Source organism: Arachis hypogaea, chromosome 13 (assembly GCF_003086295.3).
Source record: "Arachis hypogaea cultivar Tifrunner chromosome 13, arahy.Tifrunner.gnm2.J5K5, whole genome shotgun sequence".
Lineage (NCBI taxonomy): Eukaryota > Viridiplantae > Streptophyta > Magnoliopsida > Fabales > Fabaceae > Arachis > Arachis hypogaea.
This window is the reverse complement of record NC_092048.1, coordinates 1,148,498-1,167,458: the sequence shown is the minus strand read 5'-3', so window position 1 is coordinate 1,167,458 and position 18,961 is coordinate 1,148,498. Positions and strand designations below refer to the sequence as shown.

At 37.4% G+C, this 18,961-nt stretch overlaps 3 protein-coding genes and 1 long non-coding RNA gene across 7 annotated transcripts; 1 reads left to right on the top strand and 3 right to left on the bottom strand.

Moving 5' to 3' along the window:
- Window positions 1–36: 36 nt before the first annotated feature.
- LOC112736272 (auxin-induced protein 15A) lies at window positions 37–562 on the bottom strand. The gene has a single exon (XM_025785651.3). The coding sequence runs from the start codon at window positions 470–472 to the stop codon at window positions 191–193; it is 282 nt and encodes a 93-aa protein (XP_025641436.1). The 5' UTR covers window positions 473–562; the 3' UTR covers window positions 37–190.
- A 5,046-nt stretch (window positions 563–5,608) lies between these two features.
- Window positions 5,609–9,259, bottom strand: LOC140177800 (uncharacterized). 2 transcript variants are annotated; one of them, XR_011869272.1, is made up of 2 exons: window positions 7,951–9,259; window positions 5,609–7,562 (listed from the first exon to the last, which is right to left on the bottom strand). It is a non-coding gene; the product is annotated as an uncharacterized lncRNA (long non-coding RNA). The 2 variants fall into 2 exon arrangements; XR_011869271.1 differs by having other exon boundaries at window positions 5,609–7,552; window positions 7,951–8,894.
- Window positions 8,885–14,725, top strand: LOC112736270 (pentatricopeptide repeat-containing protein At5g27270). 3 transcript variants are annotated; one of them, XM_025785647.3, is made up of 8 exons: window positions 8,885–9,871; window positions 10,025–11,438; window positions 11,542–11,853; window positions 12,518–12,622; window positions 12,697–12,784; window positions 12,883–13,004; window positions 13,227–13,291; window positions 13,650–14,725. In XM_025785647.3, exons 1-8 carry the CDS (start codon window positions 9,338–9,340, stop codon window positions 14,211–14,213), a joined length of 3,204 nt encoding a protein of 1,067 aa, XP_025641432.1. In that variant the 5' UTR covers window positions 8,885–9,337; the 3' UTR covers window positions 14,214–14,725. The 3 variants fall into 3 exon arrangements, with proteins under 3 accessions (XP_025641432.1, XP_025641433.1, XP_025641434.1); XM_025785648.2 differs by having other exon boundaries at window positions 8,897–9,871; window positions 10,009–11,438; XM_025785649.2 differs by having other exon boundaries at window positions 9,014–9,871; window positions 9,986–11,438.
- Window positions 14,726–15,407: 682 nt separating this feature from the next.
- Window positions 15,408–18,567, bottom strand: LOC112736271 (peptidyl-prolyl cis-trans isomerase FKBP62). Its single transcript, XM_025785650.3, has 11 exons — window positions 18,140–18,567; window positions 17,964–18,050; window positions 17,564–17,824; window positions 17,376–17,450; window positions 17,184–17,264; window positions 16,915–17,109; window positions 16,558–16,823; window positions 16,349–16,471; window positions 16,112–16,258; window positions 15,887–16,014; window positions 15,408–15,776 (listed from the first exon to the last, which is right to left on the bottom strand). Exons 1-11 carry the CDS (start codon window positions 18,336–18,338, stop codon window positions 15,608–15,610), a joined length of 1,731 nt encoding a protein of 576 aa, XP_025641435.1. The 5' UTR covers window positions 18,339–18,567; the 3' UTR covers window positions 15,408–15,607.
- Window positions 18,568–18,961: the final 394 nt, after the last annotated feature.

Below are 18,961 nucleotides of genomic sequence, written 5' to 3'. Positions count from 1 at the left end.
TCCTAATTTCAGGAACAAGTGAACAATGCTATATGCTAAACACAAAATTGAATAACTGAATTCATTGTCAATTTGCCACTATACAACAAAAGTAGACATACTCTTTGAGTTTGTCATCCGATTCTCTATACTAATCTATTGTATACAACATGTATATGCTAATCTATGTCAATCTTCTACAGTCTGAGATTTATAGCCCATTCAAGTGAGAAGTGATTCGTTGGAAGACATGTTCACTACAAGGAATAGTGAGACCTCCCATGGGATGATCATATCCAAATTCTTCTTCAGCTTGACTCAACAAGTCTTGGAATGAAGGTTGGTTCAAGTATGATATGGGGATCACAAAACGCTTTTGATTCTCTCCAACATACACTGCAAGATACCCTTTTGGGAGTTCCACAGATTTTGAAGCTACTTGGCTAGCTGAGAATGATGATACCCTTCGAATAACAGGTAAACGGAAACCCATTTTTCTGTATGTATGTAAGAACTAGAGCAAGGAAAAGGTTTCAAGTTTAAGATAAGAAGTGTTGATGCTTAAGAATTGCAATGAATTGTGTTGTTTCTAAATACAGGAGGAAATGTATTTATAGATTTTAAGATTCTTTGGAATATTATTATTTCCAAGATAAAATTATTGCTGAAGTCTCTATAGGATTGCGGGGCATACACACGAGAGATCACATGGTGTTGTCTTAGAAGTGGTTAAGAGTGAATGCTCCTACCTTCTCAAAGAATAGTCAAGACTGAAGCCACTGCAATCAAATGAGATAAGATCAAACTGAAACCTTATGTCTGTTTCATTTCTTAATTGGTATTCCATATTTTGTAAACATGCTTTAGACATGTCACATTTTCTTCTTTGGGTTGAGAAATTGACTAAATGCTAATATATAGCTACCAACCGTTGAACTAATCTTGGCAATGAAAACAATTATGAGGTACTTGATGGCTATATATATATATATATATATATATATTGATCTATGGACATGTTTTAAGGCATCTCATATGAATCCTTTCACGTACCCTGTGATCTCTATTCTATTGCAATAAATGTATTCATATCCACTCTGCATCATTATTAGACAATTTCCACTGATTTAGTAGGTTACTCATCAGTATAAAGAGCCAACTTATGTGATATGTCTTGAGCATGTCTACAACATACGTAGTAATCCATTAAATCAGCTTTGTATTTAACTATTTATTAGCTTCTCAGTCGTCTCTTTCAAAAGGTGGTAACATTGTTTGGCAAGAACTCTCAAATCTAAAGTAATCTTTCATAAACACAATGAAGACACTACCATGTGATCTTTGTTTCGCCCTTGTCTCAAAGTAGACCTTATCGAATGGCTAATTATTCAAAAACTTATAGATGGTATATCTATATATAGACGGTTACCCTTGCACTCTAAAACAACACAAATCAGTAGCAACAACAATTCTTCTTTACACCCTTTGAGATCATTTGCATTTTTATTAGTTTGAAGAAAAAGAAAACAATGGGATTTCGCTTACCTGCTATAGAAGGGCATCATCTGCTGTAACCCAAGCAGCCTCTGTCCCAAAAGGCTATCTTGCAGTCTATGTTGGAGAGAAAATGAGGCGGTTTGTGATTCCTATTTCCTGTTTGAGTCAACCTTCATTTCAAGAGTTACTAAGCCAAGCAGAAGAAAAATTCGGATATGGTCATCCAATGGGTGGTCTCACTATTCCTTGCAAGGAGAATGCTTTCGTGGATCTCACGTCTCGCTTTAATGGACTATAGTATAGTCCAAGGAAAACAAGACTGACTTAGATTAATTGAGAGAGAAATTTGTACAGCAGGCTGTCACGGAAAATTTTAGAAGGTTAGATTTAACAGTGTTTGAATAGTTTTCTGGAGTGTTTGAGAATACTCTAGATGGTTCCGGAACGTTCTAGAATGTCTTAGAAGGTCCCGGAATACCCTAGAAGGTTCTAGAAGACTCTGGAAGGTCATAGAGTATTCTAGAAGAGTGTAGATGTATATAGAAGTATAAAGAGTGATATGGAATAATCTAGAAACATTTAGAGAGTTGTGGTAGGATAGATATTTGTAAAGAAGGTTCTGGATGATTAATCTGGACCGTTGATTAGATTTAATCCTAACCATCCATTGAGGAGGTGGATGGCTATAAATAGGGATGAGAGTTAGAGTTTGGGTGTAAAATCATTTGTAACCAACACTTGAGTAATAAAGTGTTCTTTCCACCAAAGCTTCCTTTCTCTTGTGTTCTCTTGTGTTCTTAACTTTCTTGCTAAGTATTGAGGGTTAGGCTGACTTGGTCTTAGCTCAAGAGGTTGAGTAAGTCCGAGTGCCGGCACGGTAGCGTTGGAGTGTGTCAACAGCCAAAGGAGAAGATGTTCCCCCTAAAATCAAGGAAGTCCTTGAAGAAAATAAGGATGTGATACCTCTCGAGTTGTCAAAGCAGTTACCACCTAGAAGAAAGAGGGATGACAACATTGAATTGGAGTTAGGAGCGAAACCGCCTATCTCAAAACCATACAGGATGTCGGCCATTTCTATGGTTGAAGGAGATATTGTGCATACCATCAAGGAAGGGTTGCATCACGACCCACTAGCCAAGAAGTTGGTGGAGTTGGCTAGAGAAGGTAAGACCAAAAGATTTTGGTTAGAAAATGACCTTCTCTACACTAAAGGGAGAAGACTATACGTCCCTAAATGGAAAAATCTAAGAAGAAAATTAGTGAGGGAATGCCACGACACCAAGTGGGCTGGTCACCAAGGTCAGCGAAGGACCTTAGCACTCATTGAATCTCCTTATTATTGGCCTCAAATGAGAGATGAAGTGGAGAGCTATGTGAAGACCTGTCTTGTGTGCCAACAAGATAAGATTGAAAACAAGACACCAAGTGGGTTGTTGGAACCTCTGCCTCCATCAGAGCGACCGTGGGAAAGTGTCTCTCTAGATTTCATCTCTGCCTTACCGAAGTCCGAGGGGTTTGGATCTATTCTCGTGGTAGTGGATCGATTTTCGAAGTATGCTACCTTTATACCTGCCCCTACTGACTGCACTGCAGAGGAAGCAGCACGACTATTCTTCAAGAATGTGGTGAAGTACTGGGGATTGCCTAAGAGCATCATTAGTGATCGAGATCCACGCTTCACAGGACGACTATGGACAGAGTTGTTCAAACTCCTTGGGTCGGAGCTTCATTTCTCAACAAGCTTCCATCCTCAAACCGATGGGCAGACTGAGAGAGTGAATGCCTTACTCGAGTGTTACTTAAGGCATTTTGTGAGCGCTAATCAGAAGGATTGGACAAAACTCCTCGACATTGCTCAGTTCTCATACAATTTGCAAAGGAGTGAGTCTACAGGGAAGAGTCCGTTCGAGATTGTGACTGGACAACAGCCGCTTACGCCTCACTCTCTTTCTTCCTCTTACTCAGGGAAGAGCCCTGGAGCTTATCATATGATTAAGTCATGGGAAGAACAAGCAGATGTCACTCGTTCTTACCTCGACAAAGCTGCCAAGAGGATGAAGAAATGGGCAGATAAAAAGAGGAGGCATGCAAGCTATCAAGTGGGAGACAAGGTAATGATCAAACTTCTTCCACAACAATTCAAAGCCTTTCGCAAGGTTCATAAGGGTTTAATCCGCAAATACGAAGGACCATTTGAGATCATTGGACGTGTTGGGGAGGTTGCTTATAAAGTACAACTCCCTCCCTCTATGAAGATCCACCCGGTCTTCCATGTGAGTATGCTTAAACCATATCATGAGGACCAAGACGAACCGAGTAGAGGTAACTCGAGTCGTGCTCCGCCTGTGGTGATTAGATCTTTTGACAAAGAAATCGAAGAGATCCTAGCTAATCGCGTCGTGCGACGAAGAGGAGTACCACCAAGTATCCAATACTTGATCAAGTGGAAAGGGCTCCCGATAACTGAAGCTAGCTGGGAAACTCGCGAAGATCTGTAGCAATTTCAAGAACACCTAGAGCGCTATCATGAACAGAACGCGACGAGGACGTCTGCGCATTAGGTGGGGGAGAATGTCACGGAAAATTTTAGAAGGTTAGATTTAACAGTGTTTGAATAGTTTTCTGGAGTGTTTGAGAATACTCTAGATGGTTCCGGAACGTTCTAGAATGTCCTAGAAGGTCCCGGAATACCCTAGAAGGTTCTAGAAGACTCTGGAAGGTCATAGAGTATTCTAGAAGAGTGTAGATGTATATAGAAGTATAAAGAGTGATATGGAATAATCTAGAAACATTTAGAGAGTTGTGGTAGGATAGATATTTGTAAAGAAGGTTCTGGATGATTAATCTGGACCGTTGATTAGATTTAATCCTAACCATCCATTGAGGAGGTGGATGGCTATAAATAGGGATGAGAGTTAGAGTTTGGGTGTAAAATCATTTGTAACCAACACTTGAGTAATAAAGTGTTCTTTCCACCAAAGCTTCCTTTCTCTTGTGTTCTCTTGTGTTCTTAACTTTCTTGCTAAGTATTGAGGGTTAGGCTGACTTGGTCTTAGCTCAAGAGGTTGAGTAAGTCCGAGTGCCGGCACGGTAGCGTTGGAGTGTGTCCAAGGCCGTGACAAGGCACTTTGAATTTTTCTTTTTTACTTCCTTTTTATTGGAGGATATTAACTACCATCTCATTGAGATGTCAAAGATGTAATATCAGAATATTTTTCCCAAGTTCAATGATTTTAAACACCTAATCCCTAAGGACTTGTATACTCGATTTCTTTGCATATGATCTTCACTTTTGAATGCATCCATGTGAACATGAATGCATCTAAATAGTAAATGCTTTACTGCTAGCAAATGAATCTCCTGCTTATGATGAACAGCTTTACTTCTCTAGATATAGTAAATGCAGTCAAATTTTAGTCATTGATTTTAGCCATGTAGAAGATATAAGACTAAATTATTTCTCTAGGTAGTAGTTATTAGGTACTAGAGAAAGAACTGTCATTGTTGAAATCGATATAGTTCCTTCTCTACGTCTTCAGTTTTGCTATTCCAGTGAGCTAGCTAATTTGTTGAAACAAATCCATAACTCTTGATTACTTAAAGCTAATTGAGAGGATCTATAAGTTATTCAACCAATCTCTTCTGATATTTCCTTTGTATTAGTTTCTTCTATGCTAAAGGTTGTTGGATCTTATGTCTCTATAGTCTTCATAGTTTATACTATTACCACATATTCACAGTGTACTCTCTCCCAGATCAGAAGCTCACCAACTTTGACTGTTTCACTTGAAATTGGCATCCCTCTGAAGCTTGTCTTCTCTAATTTTTTACAATGATGTACATCTTTCTGATATATATAACTGCAACTAGTATATTTGAAACCATTGCATAATTGTACTTTTAATTTTTATTTTTATGAAAGAAATAGATTTGCTCATTTGTAGGGCCATGTTTTAATGGATTCCAATTTCATATAAAGTTAGTTAAATTGTCATTGAATCTACGTGGATTACAAATTTGCAATTCTCTTTTATTGTTCTTTAAAAGTTCTGAGTAATCTGAACATGTTTAATTTTATTATGATGTTGTTGTATATATTAGAGATCATTCATATCAGACAAAAGCAAACAAATTTTGATAATGTCCTGCTGTAACTTTCTCATTCAACATTTTTACACTTTCAAATGCATGATACAAGGAATAGACCAAAATGGACAATGTTTATAATAAAAGAAAGAGCCTTCTGTACTACAAAATTTGTCTCAGCTAAGCTATGTCAGTGTCTATTAGAACAATCTACTGGCCAACCAATTGAGAAGTGAGGTTTAGGAATTCATCCTCACTGCATGGAATTGTAAGACCACCGGTTGGATGTTCATATCCGAATTCTTCTTCTGCTTGGCTTAATAATTCTTGAAACGAAGGCTGGTTCAAGTAACATACAGGAATCACAAACCGACTCATCTTATCTCCAACATAGACTGCAAGATAGCCTTTTGGAATATTAGTCCCTTTAGATGCAGAAAGTGATGCCTTTCTAATACCTGGAATGCGGAAAGCCATTGTTCTTGAAGGATTTGTATGAGAGAAATATTTGAGTTCTGATACTTGGGAGATGCAACTGATTTGTTTTGGTTGAGAACACAAGAACAAGTGTATATATAGTTGCCATCCTGAAGAAATAATTCTGATGAAGCTGTAAAATGGGGTCTACAAAGTGAAATGATCATAAGAGATCACATGGTATTGTCTTGGAGGTCTCTTTCAAAGGTTAGGACATAGGAAGTTAAGTGAGAGTACATATCCCACCTTCTGAGGTAATTGCTAGGTAGCTAATATATGGTATCCACTTGAAATAATATAAATATACATAAATTCATAGGTGAAGCATGCTTCTTCAAACATTGTAGTTGTTCTAAAGGTACTCCATGAGACATGCTTTAGACATCTCACATGCTTCTTCAAATCGACAATACAACTGATAATGAAATCTGTTGATATGAGGCCAGATGAGAACTAATATGAACCTCAACTCTTCAAGTACACCAGATTATAAACAACACAACCATGAAATTTGCAAAACATTGCAATCTGTTGGCCTACCCTCTACAAGGTGGACCTTGAATTATGTAGTTTAACAAGCTGATACATATGAAAGTCCGCCAAGACAATACCATGTGACCTCTTACATGCCTTTATCTCCGAATAGATCCTATCTGATAGCCTTCCTCCACCAATCATTCTAATATCTGTATATTTTTATAACATATCCTTTTATCTATATATATGTTCATGGTTGCAAGCATTTAGCACCAACACAACTGCACAAGTCATTCACATACTAATTCACCAAAAACTCAATATTTCATCTTAATCACAAGTCATATCTAAGACTAATATTTCATCAACACATACATACAACAATGGGTTTTCTTTTGCCTGGTATCAGAAGAAAGGCCTCATTTAACTCAAACCAAGCAACTTCCAAAGTTGTGGAAGTCCCAAAAGGCTATCTTACCATGTATGTTGGCGAGAAGATGAAGCGGTTTGTGGTTCCCATTTCTTATTTGAGTCAGCCGTTATTTCAAGAATTACTAAGTCAAGCAGAAGAAGAATTTGGATATGATCATCCAATGGGAGGTCTCACTATTCCGTGCAGCGAAGATGCTTTCTTGAACCTCACGTCTCGCTTAAACTGAGTTAGCATAAGTCATGCCAAAGGAGACAGATTAATTGAGAGTGAAACTTTTCCTTTTTTGTAACAAGAATTGAGGGACAATTTTGTATAACAGGTACTATAGTATGTGTTTCTTTGTAGCATAACATCATCTCATTGAGATGGCAAGGATGTAAATATCTGAATTTTTCCTCCCAATTTCAATGAATTTATAGACTTCATCTCGAAAGATTTATAGACTTAAGTGCTTTGCATATGCTCTTCACTTGTGTTATTCTTTTGTTGTGTTTCTGCCACTGTTGTATAAAAAAGTTTGTATTAACTTTATGGAAAGCTGCAGAATTTGCTTCCAAAAGGCCTTTCTAACACACATAAGCACACCACCAGTTGGCCTTGGATCTGTAAATAGCTTTATGACATGAAGGAGTGAATTATTAACTGATTTTAAGTCATATGGCTAAGTTAAATATATTGGACCCAAGTTCGTATTATTAAATGTTGCCCTCATTATTATTATTATGTGTTGAGTTATGAAATTGAGAGCCATCCATCTGAAATTTGCTGCAACTGATCTTATGATGCAATGTTCTATTCCTCAAATGGACATATGATCACTAGTTATGTTCGTTCATCATATATAAATAGTATCATTGTCAAAATCCAAATAGATAGTTTTTTTTCCCTTTGAATTAATGCAAACTAAAAAATTGTGGTCTTTACCCTTGAATTGTTAGAAATCAATATAAAAAAAAATTCACAATTTATATTTCAAAGAGAGCAGGTAGAAAGGGTCATACCGTGTAGAATAGCTCGAGAAAATCAACAGTGAATCTCAAGCCAAACTACCACCCAAGAATCAGCAGCTCCAGAGGACAGAAACCATACATAAAAGGAAACATAAAACATTGAAGAAATCATGAATTAAACCAGTGGATTTTTTAAATGACCACAATAACAAAGCATTCAAAAGGTTCTTCTTTTTAACAACTTGAATTAACATTCAAGAATCATTTTAACAACTATAACTAATCTCCACATAACATGAATATATGAATCGAAAAAACTGATTTTAATCAACTACTAAACTGATTTTTATGTTAAAAAAAGAAAGCTGAATTTTTGTTTAAAACAAAAAAGAACCAAAAACACCATAAGATCATAACGTTCATGGCACCCAGGTCAAAAACCACATCTGTTATTTAAAGAAGAGGAATGCTAGGGGGCCAGTAATTTTGGTGTTTTGTAACCATCAATTGGCCATCAATAGTGTTTTTAATGGTGTGAGAGTGAAAAATCACCCACTTTTATTTTGATGGTTAAGTGCTGGCCAAAAAACACAAAAGTTGCTGGCCCTAGACTTTTCCTTTAAAGAAATCATTTAATTGGCCCTAACAACTTTTTTCGTGCAAAATGAAATAAGAAATAGTAGTATTGATGGAATAATGATGGTTATCTTATTTTCCATCAGAGAATACCTTTTTCAGCAAAGTCCTCTCAGCATTCATCATTAAGAATAAACTACTTCAAAATCAAAATAAGAAATAGTAGTATTGACATATACAATATCAAACCAGTAGCAAATATTTTAAACCATTTAGTTGTACAATAATTCAAAAAAGATGGCACAATTGAACTAAAAACAAAGTTAATCATGGATACCTCAATCTCAAAATTTCCATTGACTAACTGCACAGCTTTTTTCAGCATTAATATATCCAACCATATTATCCAAGGGTTAAAGAGGTGTTGGTTTGGAAAGCATAATGTAAATGAAACAAACTTCTCAAAAATTATCCAAGACATCATAAAACTGAAAATTAACCAAAAAAAAAACTCGTGAATTTTCAAAACAGAAAAAGTGCAACAGAATTTATTCATCAAGTGAAGTAATTGAGGAAAGGAGAAAGAAAAGATGGCACCGAAGGGGGGTGGAGAACCCTAAACCCAGTCACCGGGAGAGAGAGAAATGACGGCGGAGATGATGGAGTAAACCTCCCCAACGCCTTCGTACACCAACTGTGGGTGGCTTTGGCCTGACGGGATACAGACGATACACGCCTTGTATTCTGTTAATGTCCGAAGGGTTTATGGGAGCACACAGCATTCATTATCCATTTCAGCGTTGCTAGTATATATATGACTATGAAAACTGTGGTAGGTCCTTAGTGAAGTCAGAGTGAGTCAATGGAGTCTCTGAAATCCCCTTTCCTCTTCTCCACTCCACTCCTCCCTCCACCTTCTCTCACAACTACCAACAACAAACCAATTACTCGAATCCGCTCCTCCTCACTGCACAGAGACCCCTGGTCCCTCCCAGACGGGGATCCCGCGAGCCCCAAGCCCCGTTCCCGAAACCCTAAGAACCCTCTCTCCGACGACAACGCCCGCCGCATCATAAAGGCCAAGGCCCGCTACCTCAGCGTCCTCCGCAGGAACCAGGGCCCACAGGCCCAGACGCCCCGCTGGATAAAGCGGTCGCCGGAGCAGATGGTTCAGTACCTTCAGGATGACCGCAACGGACACCTCTACGGGAAGCACGTGGTCGCCGCCATCAAGAAGGTTCGCGCTCTCTCTCAGAGGGTGGATGCTGACTACGACATGAGGATGGTCATGGGTTCCTTCGTTGGCAAGCTTACCTTCAGGGAGATGTGCGTCGTCCTCAAGGAACAGAAAGGGTGGCGCCAAGTCAGAGACTTCTTTGCTTGGATGAAATTGCAGGTTCCTCTCTTCTTTATTGGTCATTTTCATGTCAATTATTATATTCAAAATAGCTGAACAAGACTCAGTGGATGTAAATGTGGTTATGCTTGATGTTTTTGCTCCAAAGTATAGAGGTTGATACTGTGAATTGATAGTCTGGTGCTTCAACAGCTGAGCTACCATCCGAGTGTGATTGTCTACACTATAGTATTGCGCTTGTATGGGCAAGTTGGAAAGCTTAAGCTAGCTGAAGAGACCTTCTTGGAGATGCTTGATGCAGGTTGTGAACCAGATGAAGTTGCTTGTGGTACCATGCTATGTTCATATGCTAGATGGGGGCGACATAAGGCTATGTTTTCTTTCTATTCAGCTGTAAAGGAAAGGGGTATCATGCTTTCTGTTGCTGTCTACAACTTTATGCTGTCTTCTTTGCAAAAGAAATCACTCCATAGAGAGGTTGTGTTAGTATGGAGGGATATGGTAAGAGAAGGGGTGACACCTAATGATTTTACCTATACTGTAGTCATCAGCTCTCTTGTCAAAGAAGGGCTACATGAAGATGCTTTCAAGACTTTTGAGGAGATGAAAAATAATGGATTTGTTCCTGAGGAGGTGACTTATAACATGCTTATTAATTTAAGTGCTAAAAATGGCAATAGGGATGTAGTTCAAAGATTGTATGAGGATATGAGGTTTCAAGGAGTAATTCCTAGTAAATACACTTGTTCGTCACTTCTATCGTTATATTACAGATATGAGGACTACCCGAAAGCCCTCTCACTCTTTTCAGAAATGATAAACAACAAAATTCCAGCTGATGAAGTCATCTATGGTTTGCTTATTAGAATTTATGGAAGGCTTGGTTTATATGAGGATGCTCATAAAACATTTGAAGAGATGAAGCATCGAGGTTTGCTTACCAATGAAAAGACATATTTGGCAATGACACAAGTCTATCTTACTTCGGGGAAGGTAGACAAAGCCTTGGAAGTGATTGAACTCATGAAGTCTAGCAACATATGGTTTTCTCGATTTGCTTATATTGTCCTGCTGCAGTGTTATGTGATGAAAGAAGATGTAGTATCTGCTGAAGAAACATTGTTGGCTCTCCGCAAGACTGGACTGCCTGATGCTGGTTCTTGTAATGATATGCTCAATTTGTATGTGGGACTTAATTTGATGGAAAAGGCAAAGGAGTTCATTGTCCAATTAATGGAGGATAAGACAAATTTTGATGAGGATCTTTATAGAACAGTTATGAAGATTTATTGTAAGGATGGAATGATGCTAGAAGCAGAGCAGTTAACAAATCAGATGTTTAAGAATGACTTATTTAAATACAGTAGTTTCGTCCAGACAATTTATTGTATTCTTTTTCAACAAAAAGGGGATGAGCAATCTGATGATAAACTTGTCGCTTCTGGGCCCATTGACAAACATGATGTCACGGCTCTAGGGCTGGTGCTCAATTTATATTTGTCAAATGGCAACTTCAGCAAGATAGGAACGTTACTGAAGCTATTACAGGAATATCCTGGGGGATCAAAAATTGTTAGTCAACTCACCATCAGCTTGGCCAAAGATGGTATGAATACAACTCGTGTCTTATTGTCTCTACCTTGAAAAAAGTCATATCTTATTAAGCAAATTTCTATTTTTAACATGGGCATTTTTATCTCATTTTTCAGGAGAATTGAGTAAAGTAGAATCTCTCAACAGACAGTTAACTGAAATTGACAGCAAAATGGAAGAAGCCACCATTGCTTCTTTGATTAGCCATTGTGGCAAACAACATATGCTGAAACAAGCTGAAGACATCTTTGCAGAATATGTGCATTCTCATACACCTAGTAAACTACTTTATAACTCTATGATTGATGTATATGCAAAATGTGGTGAGCAAGAGAAGGCATATTTGCTATACAAGCAAGTAACCAAGGAAGGATGTGATCTTGGTGCTGTTGGAATTAGCATCATTGTAAATGCTTTAACTAATGGAGGTATATCTTGGAACTGAGACTATGAGAAGAGTAAAGTAAACTGGACTACTAGTGTGCAATCCTTATATTTTATTTTACACGTGCAATGCCTTGTCTTGTATATTTCTACCATTATGGTGAATACAATAGAACAATAGAAGTATAGAACAATGCATGAGTTCTTGTTTTTGAAAATCTATAACTTATTGGATTCGAAAGAGATGACAATACATCTGTATATGGATCTTTTCTCCCCAAATATGTGAATGTTTTATCTTTAGTGTTAATTAATTGATTATGTCTTGTCTGTTGTCTCTTATGTTTCTTTGGTTTTTAACTGCATTTTGTTATTGAATCTCATAATGTATGTTTTCCATACCCACTGCTTTCCTCTGTTTTTGGACATCCCTTCTGTGCTATAACTCTTTTGAAAAAAGGTAAAGGATAATCTAACCTGCTATTGTATCAAAATCACGAATGCTAGTATACAAGTGTGAATTGATATCATATAAATATAATTGTCCGGAAAATTAATACTTCTGTTAGTTTCTGAAAATCATAAGTTGATAATTTTAGCCTGGAGCATTCTGTATTCCTTGTTGCTTCTATTTCAGCATGCATATATTTAACATTTAGTTGATAATTTTAGCCATGATTTTTTTCTCTCTCTGTCTCTCACCCCCAGGAAAACATCAGGAGGCTGAGAATATCATCTGCACAAGTCTTGAAAATAACTTGGAGCTTGATACTGTGGCTTACAATACCTTTATCAAGGCCATGCTCGAATCAGGTTGATGTCAAGCCTGCATATAAAATATAACATGAAACAGAACCTTTACCAATATTGGTTGTTCTGTTTTGTAGGTAAATTGCATTTGGCATCCAGTATTTTTGAGCACATGTGTTCCTCTGGTGTTGCTCCATCAATCCAAACATTTAACATGATGATAAGGTCACCGTTCAATAAGGAGTTCTTTCACTGATAGTGAGTGCTTATACCTATATTTTTCAGTTTCAATTTTTAGACTAAATGTTAAACTGCCAATGCAGTGTCTATGGGAGATCCCAAAAGTTGGATAGAGCTGTGGAGATGTTCAGGAAGGCTCCCTCTTTAGGTGTGCCTTTGGATGAGAAAACATACATGAATTTGATTGGCTACTACGGGAAGGCTGGTACTAAGCTATAAACTTATGTTAATATAGAATTCTGATCATTATTGATGCAATACTATATTGAATTATTGATAATTCTTTCATTCTTTAATATTTATGGCACGTGGCTGTTTGATATTTTAAATCTATATGCTGTTTGCTGACTAGTTCATTACTTTATTATGATTGCTATTCTTTACCTCTTTGCTCTCAGGACTTAACTATTTATTTCATTTTGTGCAGGTAAGGTACATGAAGCTTCACAGTTGTTCACCAAAATGCAGGAAGAAGGGATAAAACCTGGAAAGGTATAGATGAAACTAATTTTGAAACTAATTTCTTTTTCTAGGTTCTCAAGGTTCAAGTATATAGTTGGCAATTCCTGTTGGTACTTATAAGAATTGATTTAAAAGCTTATGCTGTCTGTACTATCGGCTCCATATTTCCCTAGCAATGAACTGCTCTCACTTTTTGCTTGCTTATGATGACTTTGCTTAAGAAATTACCCATGTTAAAGAAACAGGAATTAAATAGTAATGTTGCAATCAAATGCAGTGAATATTATGTGTTATTGTGTGAAGACTTCCAGCATTGGAAAGCAATTATACTTTGTAATCTTGTCATAATGGGTATGAATGTTTTCTAATTCTTTGCCTTTAAATGCAGGTTAGCTACAACATTATTATCAATGTATATGCTAATGCTGGAGCTTGCCATGAAGCAGAGAAGCTTTTCCAGGCCATGCAGAGACAGGGTTGTTCACCTGACTCTTTCACATATCTCTCCCTTGTTCAAGCATATACCCAGAGTCTGAAATACTCTGAAGCTGAGGAGACCATATGTACTATGAAAAGCAAAGGCATTCTACCATCTTGTGCACATTTTAATATTTTGATATCCGCATTCATGAAAGCAGGGATGATCAATGAAGCCAAGAGGGTTTATGAAGAACTTCCAACTTTTGGTTTGATTCCTGATCTCATATGTCACCGGACAATGGTGAAAGGTTACATGGAAAATGGATGCGTGGAGGAAGGTATCAGTTTATTTGAAAGTATAAGCACGTCAATAAAAGGAGACACATTCATCATGAGTGCAGGTGTGCATTTTTATGAAGCTGCAGGAATGAAAAGGAAAACTGAAGAACTGTTGTGTTTGATGAACAAGATGGGAATCCCATTCTTAAGGAAACTTGAATTTGGATCAAGAGTGAAAGTAAAAACATCATGATGACATATAAATTGATGCATTTGTGTGCTTGAGGAGCAATGTGCTGATGGTGAAGAACGGTCAGCTATGAGCCTATGACTTGTGACTAATAGCGCATGCATAGAAATCTAATTGGCCGTATTATGCTGATGGTGGAAGCCTGATGATTGCTGCCTATATAGTTGATGGTGGTGATAAAAAGACTCCAGTTCAGGTCAGAGTGCTTCTGGCGATGATGAGGATCAGATCTGGGTTTTGCTGCGGTATATCTAACCAAAATATGTATACTACTTGGCTAGCAGATTTTGAAACAAGGACATGACTGCTCAATTGTCAAAGCAGCTCGAGTCACAGACTGTTTGACTGCAGCACGAGGGTACCTACTGTTTGGTCGCAGATTATGGTGAGGTTGGAATGTGAACGGTACATGATTTTTCTCTCCATGTTGGAAATGTAGGTTTGTTGTAAATGATGTATTCTTGGAATAATAGATGAATTCAACTACAGGAATAAAATTGATTTTTTGTTTCCCATATCTTGTTCCTTTTGCTCCTGCTTAGCGTCAAATTTCGTGGAGGCTATTATGATTGAATTTTAGACCATTTTATTGGTTGGTTTTTCCTGTTCAGACACTATGTTTTGGAAGGACCATACTCTGATGGATATTGATTGCATTGACATAATCAAATGAAATCTCGTCGGTTTTAGAGGAGTGTTCTGCTAACTTGAGAGGATGGGCTTTGTTGCAAGATTGGTGAATGGTGATGTCCGTGTTTCAAAAAATTTATGTATGCAAGATATTTCTAGTTGTCAATCTCGTTATTTCACCTCACTTGATGTAGTCAGCAACGTTGAGACACTTGTATATGTATATAACTATATATCTGAAAGTTTTCTCTTCATTAGAAGAAAACTACCGAATGAGGAGTGATGACAATAATATTCCTTCATTGATAAATTACATATATTTTTTTATATTTAAAAAAAAAAAACTTTCGAACACCATTATTTTACCATTGTTTTACAAAATGTTTCGAAATGAATTTACAAATGAAACGATAAAAAAATTAAAATTTAAAAAGTACTTTCAAATTTTTAATCATAATTACTATGAAAGATTTACTTCTATAATAAAATATTCATTTTCATTTTATTTCTAATTTCTCTTCACGACCAAACCACCAACCGAAGGCCAAAGGAACGTAAACTCAGAAATTGTTATATTAGCCAAAACTAAATTGCTTCATTCCTTATTAACTATCAGTGTATAGATAGATGATTTGAGTGACAAGTGACAACCAAGACCATAAGCATTTTTTCACATGAAAATAATACAACCACATGAACAAACTACTTATGACACGACACTTGGATGATAAGAGTAGGCAGAGGCCAACACAGACAGAGCCCTAAGTCTAAGCTTTGCTATCAACAACCATTGGCACAGGTTCCTGCTTTGCTGAAGCACTTCTAGCTTGTTCCATTTTGTTCATCTTTGCAAATATGCTGCCATAGAACTGTGCATCCTTCTTGTTGTATTCTCTCACTTTATCTTTCAAAATTTTGTACTCAATCTTCACATCCCTGATAACATTCATCCATCCAGAGAAGGTTTGGTTAAATACCGAACTGCTGAAACTTAGAAAAATACAAGTCCAAGCTGAAGATTCACACAAGGAAACCATTGCCATTACCTGTTGTCTGGTTCAATCTCAAGAGCTTTCTTAATGTCCATTTCAGCCAGATCCAAATCCACAAGTTGAATATATGCTTGTGCCCTCCGGTATAGTGCCTTCACATTTCTACTATCCAACTCCAATACCTAACATTATCAAACAAAACTCCACAAGATTACAGATGTGCAACTATGTAAGAAGGACAAATAATAATAAGAGGAATTAGAATTTCGATGAACGAACCTTAGTGCACAACTTCTCTGCTTGTTTGTAGTCCTTGAGCTTCAGCTTACAAGCTGCATTATTGAGATTGCATGTGACCTTTAGCACCTTTGTCTTCTGTTTCTCCTCATCGCTGAAGGAGGAATCATACTCAATGTACTTTATGGCCTGTCACCCATACAACACGGCGGCTATTGTTAATTCGATTTCCTCACATCACAACAAATTTCGCTAAGATTTTCGCAGGGAGTACGATACCTTTTCATATCTCTTTGATGCTCTTTCATATTTGCCGGCCTTGAACAATGCATTCCCTTCTTCCTTCTTCTTTCCAGCTGCCTCTATCTTCTCTGGTGTATTCAGATCCCACGATTCCTTTTCCTGCATTCCATTTTTATTAAATTAGTGTTGTTTTTAATATTGTCAGAACTATAAAACATTAGGAACATAAGACAATTCTCTCTCACCTTTACAAAGGAAACCAGCTCAACTTCATAGTACACGTTGGAGTTGGGAGGAACGGTGGCCAAATCCTGAGTTGACCCAGATGAGCCAAAAGCATACTCAGGATGTATGGTCACCAATGCAACTTCCCCTTTCTTCATGTTCATCACAGCTTTATCAAGTCCATAAATTACTTGCTCCTCGTCAATTTTGAACTCAAATGGCTGCTCATCATCATGACCCTTCTTCACAAAAACAGTCCCATCTTGCAGCTTACCAATAAGTTTCACTGCAACAACAAAAATAACGAATTCAACAACAGCAACCAATAAAATAGTAAATGGAACAAAGAGAAGCATAATGCTGACCAATAGCTTTACCTTGAACCACAGCTCCCTCATTGGGACGTTCATACCCCTCTCCCTCCTTCAAGGTCTTCTTTAGAACCTTCTTATCCTTGGTTATGTCAGATACAGCCTTCCAAGATATCAACTCAAGATCAATTTGGAGCGAAGCATTCGGAGGTACAGCGCCTTCATCACCTGATGCTGGCCTTCCATTCTCACCAAACGCATCTGCAAAACTATACATGTCAACGAACTTGCACATGGTGTACTTATGATTATATTAACAAATGAATCTAACTCACATTCCGGCTTCACGGTCAAGATGACTTTCTCTCCCTTCTTCATTGTCTTTACAGCCTTGGCCAATGCAGGACAGAAATAACCTGCACAACAAGAAAAAGCCACATATTATTACTACATGCAAAACGAATCAGAAACCAATTAAAAGCACCACTTAAAAGAGTTTTAAGTTCAGCACAAACTCGATGACTGACCTTCTTCCACGGTGAACTCCACCCTATCAGATTTCGAAACAACCATGCCATCTTCAAGCTTAGCCACATATTTAACTGCAGAGAACAGAAGAAGGAACAAAAAAATTAAGCCAACAATGAACAAAAAAGTGCTCAAACAGGTGAATGAATAACATGGATGACAATGTATTGTTATTATGAAACGTTACCAAGCACTTCATCAAGATCCTTAGGATTTTCCCATTTCTCTCCTTCAGTGACAATCTTCTTGAGTATTCCTCCATCTTTGCAAATGTCCTTGACGCTCGTCCAAGACAGCAACTCCACATCAAACTGCAGAGTTGCATTGGGAGGAATGGTAGGAGGAGATCCAGATTCACCATAGGCCAATTCTGGGGGAATCGTGAAGACGGCATTCTCACCCTTCTTCATGGTTTTGATTCCCTCGTCCCAACCCTTGATCACTTGACCTGTATCAAATAAACAATCAACAAAAACAACTACAGTCAATAAAACAAACAAGTAATGAACACAAAATATAAAATCTAGATTTCCATAAGATCCTGCACTAAAGATTAATTAACGACTGCATATTCGAATTCACGTTACCATGGCCAAGCTTGAACTTGAAAGGTGTACCCCTGTCACGACTCGAATCAAATTTGGTTCCATCGAGCAACGTTCCCGTGTAATGCACTGCAACAAACCAACACCATTTTTATACGAATCACGCAGAACAAAGAAAGAGAAAAATGATACTATCGCGTAAAAGGAATAGATTTTACCTTCAACTTCGTCTCCTTTTGAAGGTGTTTCCCAGCCTTCACCTTCCTTAACGAGCTTCTTCTTGAGGCCGGTTTTTCCGATCTCCTTTTCGTCCCCAACCTTGAGCGTAGAGTCGACCTCCTCCTCCTCGTTGGGAATCTCCATGTCATCGTCGAAGTTGTTGCCGCCGGCAGCTGGGAACTCGAAATCGTCTTCCATGGCTAATTAAGTGGATGAGAGTGAACGCAGGGTGTGTCAGTGATGATGCGTATTGAATGGTGTTGATGAGGGAGATGGAAAGAATGAGTTATATAGTGAGGAAGAAATACGAAATTAGAGGAAGGAGTGTGTCTAGAGAGTTCCATTCCAAACACTTGAAAACTAAAGCTGCCCCCCGGATTGTTCTGGAATCACCTCGTCTCTCCTCAGTTGCCGTTTACAGTTACACATTTCAACCATATATACTATTTTTGGTTTTATAATAATAATAATATAATATAATATATTTTTCTCTTTTTCTATCATCAAGTGGAATTGATCTTTAAACATTTTTTGTTAATTAATAAATTTAACTGTTTTAGTTTGTGAGGAATGCTAGGCCAACAGTTTTTGTGATTTGTAGTCATTAAATAGTTATTAATAATGATTTTATTGGTGTAAAATTGATGTGAAATTTTATCCCATAGCTTACTTTTTTTTACTGATTATATGTTGGCCAAAATTTAACAAAATTACTGATTCCTTAGACTTTTTATTAGTTTATTATATTTTAAATAAAACTATTTATAATACAAAATGGGTTGGTATGCAATTTTAATTTTTCAAATATATTTCACACAGGT

What these genes read in the sequence shown, in the direction of transcription:
- LOC112736271 (XM_025785650.3), bottom strand. Translation starts at nt 18,338, where the DNA reads ATGGAAGACGATTTCGAGTTCCCAGCTGCCGGCGGCAACAACTTCGAC. An exon ending in CTTGACCGTGAAGCCGGAAT is followed by an intron (nt 17,110 to 17,183) that starts GTGAGTTAGATT and finishes ATAGTTTTGCAG; the next exon opens with ATGCGTTTGGTGAGAATGGA. An exon ending in CAGAGAAGTTGTGCACTAAG is followed by an intron (nt 16,015 to 16,111) that starts GTTCGTTCATCG and finishes TGATAATGTTAG; the next exon opens with GTATTGGAGTTGGATAGTAG.
- LOC112736272 (XM_025785651.3), bottom strand. Translation starts at nt 472, where the DNA reads ATGGGTTTCCGTTTACCTGTTATTCGAAGGGTATCATCATTCTCAGCT.
- LOC112736270 (XM_025785647.3), top strand. Translation starts at nt 9,338, where the DNA reads ATGGAGTCTCTGAAATCCCCTTTCCTCTTCTCCACTCCACTCCTCCCT. An exon ending in TTGCTTGGATGAAATTGCAG is followed by an intron (nt 9,872 to 10,024) that starts GTTCCTCTCTTC and finishes GTGCTTCAACAG; the next exon opens with CTGAGCTACCATCCGAGTGT. An exon ending in CATCAGCTTGGCCAAAGATG is followed by an intron (nt 11,439 to 11,541) that starts GTATGAATACAA and finishes CTCATTTTTCAG; the next exon opens with GAGAATTGAGTAAAGTAGAA.